An 11,265-nucleotide genomic window follows, 5' to 3' on the forward strand; every position below is an offset into this window, starting at 1 on the left:
ATATGGCGACTGTTTAACGATGAACGCGGCTGTGTTTCGCAGGCGATTGAGAATATCTCTTAATAGAGGCCTTGAATGACCGAGGAAAATGACAACCGCTCTGCTTGTCGTCTGGAAAGTCACGTTTGAGCTGGGGCCTATGCTAGCTGCCTTTTTGGAGCAAGAATCATGAATGGATGCAGTGACTAATATTGCACAACTGCACTCAATTAGCGACCCTGCTTTCATCTGTGGTCCAAGAGCTGTGACTTTTTGCTCATCGCGCACAGCAAAAACACTTTGGGCTTGCCATCCCGAGAGGTTTTTTTTTTGGACAGGAGTTTCTATGTCATCCTTGGGGCGTTCTTGCGGGCGTTTGTTTCATGTAGCATTTAGTGTTTGTTTATTTCTTTTTATCCAAAGTATTTGGATGTTTTGGGGATAAATATTTAAGAAATTTCACATTTCTAATTGAAAAATGATATTCAAAATAAATCAAAATGTATAAATATTACAAAAGTTTCGTTCAGACAGATTTAATATTTAATGTATCTTTCTTGAATTAGTTTGATTCTTTTTGAACTTCTTAAGTTGTATTCATGTTATTTATTTTTAATGATACTGTATACATGTTTATTATATCCGTACAATATATATTTTGAATCACTGTCTTTTGGGATAATCACACACACAGGCACACACACACACACAGGCACACACTAAAAGGGAGGGCAGAAGCCACGCCCCCTTCTCGATTGCAAATACACGCACACTCCCACCGACACATGCGTGCACACATGCGAGCAGCCATAAGTGAGCCAGTTGCCGCCACAGCAGATCACACACACACACACACGCATACACACACACACATCGATCCATCCATCCATCCACACCCACATACATACATACACACACAAGCAAGGAGCATTACAGTGGGACGACTTTTAACGCTTTTAGGTGCTGCTGAATATGAGGCAACGTCAACGCTGAGCAAAAACGCTGACCGGTAGGTGACTTCTTTGTGCTCCTCTTAACCTTCATCACTCGGGCAGAACATGACACGTTCAGCACGCTGCACTCAATCAGGAGAAAGTGCGCGGTGACATGTGAGCAGGCAATTAGAGAGGGGAAAATGATTTATGAAGTGGGCTGCACCAGTTCCCCTTTGTGGTGAAGAGGAGTCGGGACGAGCTCCAAGAAGTGTACACTGTTAGACTCACTGCGGTAGTTCTCCAAACCCCCAAAAAAAGTCTGGATACTCGTGGAGAGTTCGTTACTTTTTGGGGCAATCTTAATGGTACCTTTTCAAATCACTCAATGACTGTGGAGAAATTTGGATGAATATCCTGAATGGCCTGTTTCCATTTTGCTTTATCAGGATGGTTGCGAATGCAGATTTCACCCACTCCGTCTATAGAAAAACATGGTCACATGTTCAAATAGACTCCTTTCGATCTTATTTTGAATCTGCAAGTTCCAGTCTATTCTTCGGGGTGACTTATGTTAAAGAATGTAATTTCCTGTTGGGATGCCCGATTCCATTGGATCTGCTTTGATAAACACCAGCTGTCTGTGAGAACACACACGTACTGCCCACGCACACCGATAAGGAGTGTCTGCGTTTACGGTCTCGTGGTGTATTAATGAGTTTTCATTTCGGTCCGGTGTCCTGTTGCGTTTTGATCGTACGATCAACATCAAGCCGAGCGTGTCTGTAACATTGAGCTCATTGTTTGGGAGAGGCGGCGTTATAACGCTACACTACATTGCATCTCGTATAATCCGGAAAAAAGAATACATTCGGTCTTGATGGAAAGAGGTGGATTTGTGACTAGCAAAATTTACTGTGCAGCATTTTCATTCATAAGAATGCAGACATTTTGGATCAATTGCCCCAAAAAACACCATCTGAGGTCGTTGTGCACCCCTACAATGAGTTTAAAAGACCCCACCCTTTTGGTTAACACCGTCTTATCTCCATGCTGACTACAAGGCCCAAAGGAAAAGGCAAATGGCAACTGTGCATGTTTTGCAAGTATGAAGCTATAACTCATGGCCGGCCTGTTGCCGGTAGACCAAAATAGAGACGAGCGACTTCAGCCGATGGCGTCCTTCCCGTGTGCAAACACGGCGACGACAGATGCGTCGGGAAGTGAGTCAACGCAAGGATGTCTGGGTGACACTCGGTCGTACTTGAGCTCTCGCCTCCGCGTACAGATTTAGGTTTGACAAAGAAGTCGGGCGCGACGCAAGACCTCCTCTGAACTCTCAGCCGTCAGACTGAAGCGAAGCAGTTGTTTTTGTTCAATAAGCTAGCAGGAAGCTGGGTGGCTTATCTTCTCTGAGGCCCTGTTGTCCATCCTAACCGCTTCAACGTGTCTCGACAAGGGGAGTGGAAGGCTAGTTGCGTTTTAGTAAAGCCCAGATCGCGTCAATTGCAGTGGATTGGCTCAGTGACACTAAAGAGCTGCGTATCGACTTGCAGGTCCATTGTGGATTACGTGAAATTAAACGACAGCTGTTCTGACGTCGCTCTACGAAAGGACCATTTCGATACGCGATATCTTTGTCCTGGGTTCAGAACATTTTCTTGCCCGGGGTTCATTATCAGGGCTACTGTCAGTGTCATCGGGTTGTCAAACGTGAGGTAGTTAAGACGATCCCTTCTGTTGTAGTGAATCCATTAAAAGGGCCTCACAAGTGCTGTACGGTCGCGCTACGTGTTTGTGAGTGAATCCAGTGTTGACTGGTTAAAAGGCCAAACAAGCAACAGGCTCCCTTAAGAGGCTAAAATCTCGGTCATTAGGTTGCTGACAGTATGTTGGAAGCCAGAGGTACAGCTGCACATGGTTATCGATTGAGACCTCCGAAACAGATGCAACAACTGTGAGCAAGAAACAAGTTGGTGGTAAGAATAGTCACAAGCCTTTGGTACTTTACACTGCATAAACAAAATGTAGCCACCACAAGGAACCACGCTGGTGGATCTTGAATGATCTTGAACGATAAGACCCGTCCTACTCAATTGCTATGATGTTATAGTATATTGATAAGCAGGGTTGAGGGACCTGGAGGACCAGGGGCGAATACCAATCGTCATCGGGTGAGAGTAGACAGATAGCAGGGCTGATACCGTGGCTCCGTCCTTATAAACTTTGCATGTGGTCCGAAGATAGGAGTTGTCATAGTACCCCAAAGACAGAAAGGCCAGAGCTGACACGGACGAAATGTGGCGTGGAATAAAGGATTCCAGTTGCAGTTTGTAGGCCATTTTACAGCGGAAGCTTACTGTCCGTCTCTTTTACACTTCCTTTCCAATGTCGTCCAGATGTTCCAGGACATCTACTGTCATGCGAGTGAACATCTCTAAGGGGGTTCTGATATGTCGAGAGGAAAAACAGTCCACCATTTTACGACTAAAAAGAGCACATGTGAATGTCACGCTCTTATAATATGCAGACTAAGCGCAGTCGATGCTCGCTTGAGGTTGGAGCCTTCAGGAAATTGCACCCTGAAAGCCAATGACAACAAAGTGCCAGGAACAGGGGGGAGCAGCGTGCTCGTGGTGCTTATGAAAGAGGAGCAAAAGAGACAGATTGGTTTCCATACTTTCCAAAATAGTAGCAGGGATATACACCGGGACCACCAATGCAATAGGGTGCGCCGCTTTTGTAATCTCGGGCGTACGCGGTCGGTAGTTTGATCCAAAGTCCAGGGAGAGGACTCTGGTGATCCTTTGCAGATCTCAGACCTCTGCAGACCCAAATATCAATAGATTCCTGTTGCTTGAGTCTTCTGTTATCTTTGTGCAGCTTCCATATGGAGCAGATTCCATTGCGTTATACTGTTTAGCGTGGCGTAAAACAATACATTTGACAGTAGCGGCTTTTATCTGGACCGTGTTCAAATGAAAACTGCAGTCACGTGGAAGAAACGCAAGGAAGTATTCTCATGTTGAGCTCATGTGGTATTAGCTTCACAATGTCTAGCCAAGTCTGTGTTTTGGGGGCTTCAGAATTCATATTTTTAGATTTATGCACGACAAAGAAATTATAGACGAGAATGGTGGGTTGCTCAAAGACCAGCTTCGCTTTTCAGACTCGGTGTGAATTACTGTGCAATTTTCTGCAGCATAGACAATGGTGAGTGGCGGAGTTGACCAAGGCAAGTCCGCCCTTTATGCAAATCAGTAGCAGCGACTAACTAAAAACAGCATGTGGTTGATACTACTACGCAGTGCCTACCCTGGTCTTTGGAAGCTGCTTGTTTACGCCATTTGATTTTCTTTCAACACTTTCATTTTCAGTTTTTTTCCTGGGATGCTGGTCTCTTTGGCAATTCTCTCATCTTTCCTTCATTTAGCCCGAGAATACCACTGAACCACTTAAAGAACTTCTATTGCCTACGTTCTTATTAGGAATGTGCATTTTTGCCTTTTTTTTTAAACTTGTGACTGGAATGGATGACTTTTTTTCTTCTATGAAAGTAGTCTGAGGTGCCTGGCCTGCCAGCGGGGATGTCCAGAGCCACAAGATCAGCTTCTCGGTCTCGGAGTCACTCGAGATCCCGGTCCCGATCGCGCTCCAGATCCCGGTCCACCTCGCACTCTCAAAGAAGTCGCTCCCGCTCCAGGAGACATCGATACAGGTAGATTTCACCATTTCTCATGACTTTGTGTTTTTGCCTTGGGCTGATAACATTTGAACTATCTTTTCCCAATTGATCTTGCCATTAGTCATCTCTCCACCGATTGGTTAATCCCCATTACCGGCAAGCATAGAGTCAAAGAGGATTTGAGTAGAGCCCTCCTCCTCTGTTGGGCCCATGTGACACAGCTGGAGTGTAAGCGCAACTCACTGCCTTTAAGTGTGCAGAGCAGCTCAGAGCGCTGCCTTGTGAATCACTCGCTGTTCCAATGAAAAAAAGGACGCGGTGAGTTTTTGGGGCTTTTTTTTGCATTGTCCATCTCTTTCACATCTTTTATGTTGCTGTTGGATGGGTGCGTCGGTTTTGGCATACATAGCTGGTTGGTAGAGTTCAGTCGTATTACTTTTCCATCGATGGCGGAAACTTGAGTACAATACTATGCCTTGCAAAAGATGGGTGGAAAAATTCCGAAAACATTTAAAGTATTGATGTCTACACCAAAGGTCTGGAAGATGACACGTTAATGTATACAGCAGATGTGAACCGTCTAGAACATCAAATGTACCAGTGAGGAGTCTCAAAATGTATCTCGCACGCATATACGACATACTATAGAGATAAGATACTATAGGAGCTTAGCAATAAATTGCACACTACGGTATATTTTATGTTGACGCCGGAGTAATGTACCTAAGAGGATCACTAGAGCCACCATGTGGAGCATTTTGTCACTGCAACATTGGTCTTCTTAAAGTCCATCTTTCCTGCATGAATGGCTACTTAATTGACGAGGTTCCGGACTAATAAGGACAGAAGACGTTGTAGCTCATTTTGGTGTCTGGGGTGAAGTACAGTACTACGGAAAAATAACCAATCCATAAATGATGAGGTTGAAAAAGTAAGGGGAAGAAATTTTAGGCACAAGTTTTGGAATGTAAAAATAACAGGTCAACAGAAAAAAAGAAAGTACACATAGCTGAAAAAGCGACGTTGTTACTTCCCTCCACTGCCCCAATTCAATTAAACGCACATTTCACTCTTTTGTGTACCAGGCCAGGTGTGGGGATAAAAAGCAGGCTCTGATCATGATTTTCTTGTTCTTCCAGCTCTAGGTCACGGTCTCGATCACGGTCCCGGTCAAGATCTCAATCGCCACTTTATAACCGCGACAAGAAATATCAGAACAGCCGTGAGTTACGGGGATATCACCGCGGCTTCCGGAGGCCGTACAACTTCCGAGGCAGAGGACGGGGCTACTTCTCACGTGGACGATACCAGCGTGGTGGTGGTGGCGGCGGCGGCAGAGGTTACAATAACAACAATAACAATTATAATTTTCGTAACAACTGGAAAAATTACAAGCAGAACCCGCAGAAGCAGCAAAAACAGCAGCAGCATCAAAACCAGTCCCGAGGGCGACCCAACCTCCAGAAATTCTCTGGAAGCCCCCCTCATCCAGGACAATCCCACCACACTGACCGATCCCTTTCGCCATTATCAAGGCAATCTCAACATTCTAACGCTTCCTCTCATGGCACTTCTCCCAAAGCCCCTTTGGTGGCTAATCAGAGCTCCAACAATGTAAAAGAGGAGGAGCTCTTGGCCAAGGAGGCCCAGAAAGAAGGGGCAGATGGGGAGCAATTTGAGGTGGGAGATGCCCAAGGTCCAGGTGGTGGGTCAACTGAGGGGGGCTGGCATATCCTGACTGAATACAACAGCAGTCCAAAGAAAGCCAGTCCAGAAAATCTTGCTGTCAATCTTCAGAACAGCCAAAACTCAAACCAGACTGGTAGCTCATCTCAGAATGACACCAGCAATGGTGCCCCCTCTTGGGAGACGGTGTGTAGTGCACCAACTACACAAATGTCACAGGAAGCGCTAAACCAAATGCTTTCAAGCCTTGACATCTTCAAGAGCGAGGAATTCCCCGATGGAGACAAAGCAGCCATCTCCATCGCTTTCAGAAAGTAAGACCGATTTTGTTTTTATGTTACTGATAACCGTCACTTCAGTGGTCGTCTGTTAAGTTATGCTGGCGCTCTCTGTTTTTGTTGTTACCTTTGTTTAGGTTTCTGAAGGAGCACAATAAAAAACCCAAACCCGGTTGGGAAAACAAGAGCACGGAGGCAAATACTGTAGACGATGAAGCCGATATAAACGGTCCAGCACGGGCAGGTGTCGCTGAGCCACCATCAAAGTGTCACACAGAAGACCTCAACGGCAAAGTGACTTTAAATCATCTACTTAAGGATTCTCCTTCTGCATCTGAGGCGGAGGACGAAATCCTCCGCAAACCTCACTCAAAGTCACAGAACAAAGACAGGCACAATGGAGACGTTGACAACGTCAATGCAAAGGTTGTTCGTTCATCCAGAGAGCCGTTTGATGAGTGCTTTGACAGATGGCAAAGCGTGGCCTCCTCGCAGGGAGCCGACAGCGAATCCAAAGCTCTCGGAGACGAGAGGTACAATGCTCTGAAATCGGCTGCCATTGCTCGGCGGGAAATGTCGGGAACCTTGGAAGAGCTGGGTTGCAAAGCCATGAAAATATCGAAATCTCTCTCAACGCCATCTCCCGTGCCGCTGTTGAGGCGGAACTCTGACAGGGAGATGTTTCTGATGACAGAAGAGGACTCGGCCTTGTTGTCCTTGAGAAAACCTGAGCCCAAGATTAATGTCAGAATGGATTTCCTCGGAGACAGCATGATAGGGTAAGTTGTGGTTTTGCGGTTTGGATCTTTTGCTATGAAGCGCCAATTGACTCACGCAATCATTTGGACCGTGTTCAGCACTTCCGAGATCTTAGCTCAGGAGCGACAGTTGTCTCAGGACCTGGTGCAATCGTCAAAGAGAGGTCAGGAGTTCCGCTCCATCTTTCAACACGTTCCGACTGCGCCGATGCAGAGAACTACCGCCGAGCTGTTTGCTCAGCACATTGTGACCATCCTGCACCACATCAGAGGTGAGTTCACGAGTTGATTTCCATCGTGTTTATCATCGTCATCATCATCATCCCACTCAAGATTTGCTTTGCCATCTGGAGGGAAGACCAAAATGTTTCACAGGGTTCCTCTTTTTTTGTCGCAGCTCATCACTTTGCGTCTTCCCGAATGACTCTCAATGAGCGATTCACCATGTACCAAAGGCAAGCTGCAGAGAGGGAGAGCATGAAACCCAGAAAAAGCCCAGAGATTCACAGGTAGAGTCGTCTTGAACAACTCTCAGTGTACTGTGGCTTCACCTGCTATTTTAAAAGCAGCTCTCAGGTATTTCTCTCCACTGTCCTACCTGAACTGTTGTTTGTTTTCGATCCGGGCGATGGTCAAGCCTTCATTGTCCTGTCCAACGTTGTCTTCGTGGCTCGGCCAACGCGCACTTAATGATCTTAACGGTTACGTTGTGTGATCCCTTTGCAGGAGAATTGACGTATCACCAAGTGCTTTTAAGAAACACTCACAGGTTTTTGAGGCAATGAAAAGCACAGAGGATGGCACTAACAAGGTGACTTGCACACAGTTGCACTATGACGTATAAACGGGGGCAAACAAAACGGCACGTCAACGAGCAAGACAGAGACGCCTTTAGAGTGCTGGCCCTCTCATGAATGAATGTCAATGTGGCCTTTTGACTTTCTGTCGTGAGTCGCTTATTATGTTGGCACGAGCCGAACCATGAGGCTAATGAATAAGATAAAAGTCAAAACGTGGATGCCGCCGTCCGTGCCCAAGATGTTCAAGGGACTAATTGTAAGTATCAAAACGTTGGCAATATCCAAACAGAGCAAGAAATTGCTACTTTGCTTACAATGACATTCAGGAGTACATAAGCTCAGCACTCAAATGATGAGTTTAGACCAAATGCACCTCAAAGCGGGTTCCCATCTTGTGGGCAGCAATTGATTTCAGCACGATTCGAAATCTTGAGTGACTCATTTGAATTGGATATCACACGGTATCACCTACATTGAGTCGCTATTTAATGATAGTCGCAACCTGTAAGAAGATCTGTGGGTAGTCTATATCCGTGCTGGTGCTGTCCAGTAGTCTCATTTCTTTCCATGAGCGCCCCAAAAGAGTGTTTTCAAAGAATCCGGACCTTGCCAAGCTTTGCATGAAGACTACTATCAATGTAACAAACGGAAAAGAAAAACATGGGCTCACATTGCAAAAACAAGCTCAACTTGTACTGCACTTGTATTGTTAGCTACGTAGCTCTTGTTCCCATGGACTGTTGAGTTTATCTCACAAAGCATCTTGGCAGACTTAACATCTGCGTTCTAATCCAAAAATCTGTCCACGACACTGTTCTGTGTTTCGCATCGCTCAGGATGTTGGGGAAAAAACAAAGGGTGACCCAATGGACCTTCGGTTGGATATCGAACGGCGTAAAAAGTACTCCGGCCGTGAACGAGATTACGATCAGGACGGGGTTGCAGATTCCCGAGACACTAATCGCGAGAAACACGAAGAAAAGTTCCCCAAGAAATCAAAGTATGTGCGACAGCGTCATCCTTTTGAGATACTGGGATAAAATTGCAGCGTAATGTACACGTACCTTTCTCTGTCGGACCAGTGAGAGTAAGTGCTCTCGCTCCAGGTCATCCTCCTCATCGTCCTCCTCAAAGTCCCTTCAGGATGACGTGCCCAAGGCCGAGCTCAAAAGCGACAGCTTTAACAGGGCTCGGCTAGCTTCGACGGAGACCGCTGCGGAGAAACAAACACCGTGGAGAGAATTTGTAAGTTCCCTCGTCTATACTATCGAGTGGTCAACACCACAACTTGGAGATTGAGCAACCACGTTTCTGTTGCAGCAAGTACGATTTCGCGGAAGAGGCTGGAAGAAGGGCAACCACCCGGGAGACTGCGATCCAGACATTGCAGGAGCACCCAAAAACGAAGACTGGGATAAGGAAAGTCCCCCGAAGAGCAGAGCATACTACTTGGTAGGACACGTTTCTTCCCCGCATCCAGCTCAGTTCTTAACAATTGTTAACTTGTCATGTATTTCCATTTTTGGGCCTAGCACGATGATAGAGACGCCAAGGGAGAAGCCAGCAAGCAGATGGACAACCGAGGAGGGCTTGGCGGAGGTGGCTTGTCACGTGGATGGCCGAGGTTCATCATACGAAAAACCAACGTCGGGGGAGCCGACATCACGTGGGCCCAAGATAAGTTCCTGGTCAACGGAGAGAAAAGTGGCATGCAGGAAGACCATACAGAACGGCAAAAGAAAGATGGAAATACTTGAGCGCCCACATCTAAGGAGACCGTTCTCAAATGGGATCCGATTCGCATCCACTGGAATAATCGACAAACGCCGATTCCACAAGTTTAACATCTGACTTCAGTTCTTTCAAGATGACTCACTGGTACTTGACGGTCACGGTGCATTACTGTTTCACATACCTTACCTGGTTATAGTTTTTTTGAGTGCCAGCAAAAAAAAAAAAAAAAAAAAAGGAAAAAAATTCTGGTTTGTGCCTCCAACTTATCACAAAGTTTTTAAAATTCAAAGACCGCATCAGTTGGTGAGGGAATGCTGGGGTTAAAAGAACGATGGATTCAACTGTTGTACGACGCTTTTTTTCTAGTTCTAGTTGTGTCTGATACTGTAGGGATGGATTCAAGAGCACTTTTGTTGGCCTAGATCAGACAAAGGGACCAACTTGTAAAGGGTCATCAAAAAGTCAAGTCATCTGTCCGATTTACAATCTCTTAGCATAAAGCAAACTACCTGGACTTTCGTAGCATTGTGGCCACGTTTTGAATTTCTGTTATTCACAGTAGGAGCTTTAGCTGGCTAGATGTCGAAAAGAACACGTCATTGTGTGATGTGTCAATGACACCAAATGACATGTTTTGACACTAGAAATGGTAGAAACTTTAAACACAGAATTAGCATTTTCGTATCTTAAAATGATGCGTTTACGTCTGCTTGGCTTCCATAGTATACACGCGGAGGGAGTGTTTACATGAAATAATTTATACGAATTATAAAGATTATTCAAAGGTTGTGCTGGAAACTGGGTTCAACAATGTGCATAATTTGCAGTTAGTAGAATTTGTGTTCACCTGGTGTGCCTGTTTGTGTTATGCTGGAGCTGAAGGACTTTCGAATAATCTCGGGTGTTTGCTTTTGAAAACTCTTTTATTAAATGGAACACTGAGGATAACAGAGTGTCTCTCAATTGCCTCGTCTCTTTGATTCTCAATCGATTCTCTTCAATGCCAATTGCGATTGTCAGAGTTGCCAAGGATATCGAAATGATTCGAACTGAGCCTTTGGTGGATTGTGTAGAATTGGTTGTTGATTAATGGTGTCAAAAGCAAATGAACGCACAACGCAGTTCTGTTGATCCACTCTCAACTAACTCGCCAATAACATCTGATATGGGAACTGAAGACTTTGCATCATGGCAACCAGAATTGAACTATGTACTTGGTAGACAGAAACAGAATAATACTCGGGCTTTCAAAACATTCAACACCAAAATGTTGCACTAAACGAGTTTGGCTTTTTAGTTGCCTCAAGATCTCCCCCAACACTAACTCCTCGCAGAACCTCATGCAACTTTGGCCACCTTCTCCAGAGCTATGTATATGTTGTCAATATTTACATGTCTTTGTGAACAAGGTGG

General features: G+C 45.5%; 1 protein-coding gene across 4 annotated transcripts; it reads left to right on the forward strand.

Moving 5' to 3' along the window:
• The first annotated feature begins 779 nt into the window (after positions 1–779).
• Positions 780–10,800, forward strand: thrap3a (thyroid hormone receptor associated protein 3a). Of its 4 annotated transcripts, none has more exons than XM_088387927.1 (11): positions 780–988; positions 4,469–4,629; positions 5,736–6,596; positions 6,698–7,339; positions 7,418–7,590; positions 7,716–7,827; positions 8,045–8,129; positions 8,955–9,118; positions 9,201–9,363; positions 9,439–9,570; positions 9,651–10,800. In XM_088387927.1, exons 2-11 carry the CDS (start codon positions 4,499–4,501, stop codon positions 9,873–9,875), a joined length of 2,688 nt encoding a protein of 895 aa, XP_088244053.1. In that variant the 5' UTR covers positions 780–988; positions 4,469–4,498; the 3' UTR covers positions 9,876–10,800. The 4 variants fall into 4 exon arrangements, with proteins under 4 accessions (XP_088244053.1, XP_088244055.1, XP_088244054.1 ...); XM_088387929.1 differs by having other exon boundaries at positions 9,225–9,363; XM_088387928.1 differs by having other exon boundaries at positions 4,472–4,629.
• Positions 10,801–11,265: the final 465 nt, after the last annotated feature.

The sequence above is a fragment of the Syngnathus floridae genome, chromosome 10, assembly GCF_059516105.1.
Source record: "Syngnathus floridae isolate MCC-2025c chromosome 10, RoL_Sflo_1.0, whole genome shotgun sequence".
Classification (NCBI taxonomy): Eukaryota; Metazoa; Chordata; class Actinopteri; order Syngnathiformes; family Syngnathidae; genus Syngnathus; species Syngnathus floridae.

What these genes read in the sequence shown, in the direction of transcription:
- thrap3a (XM_088387927.1), top strand. Translation starts at nt 4,499, where the DNA reads ATGTCCAGAGCCACAAGATCAGCTTCTCGGTCTCGGAGTCACTCGAGA. An exon ending in CATCCTGCACCACATCAGAG is followed by an intron (nt 7,591 to 7,715) that starts GTGAGTTCACGA and finishes TTTTTGTCGCAG; the next exon opens with CTCATCACTTTGCGTCTTCC. An exon ending in AAAAGCCCAGAGATTCACAG is followed by an intron (nt 7,828 to 8,044) that starts GTAGAGTCGTCT and finishes ATCCCTTTGCAG; the next exon opens with GAGAATTGACGTATCACCAA.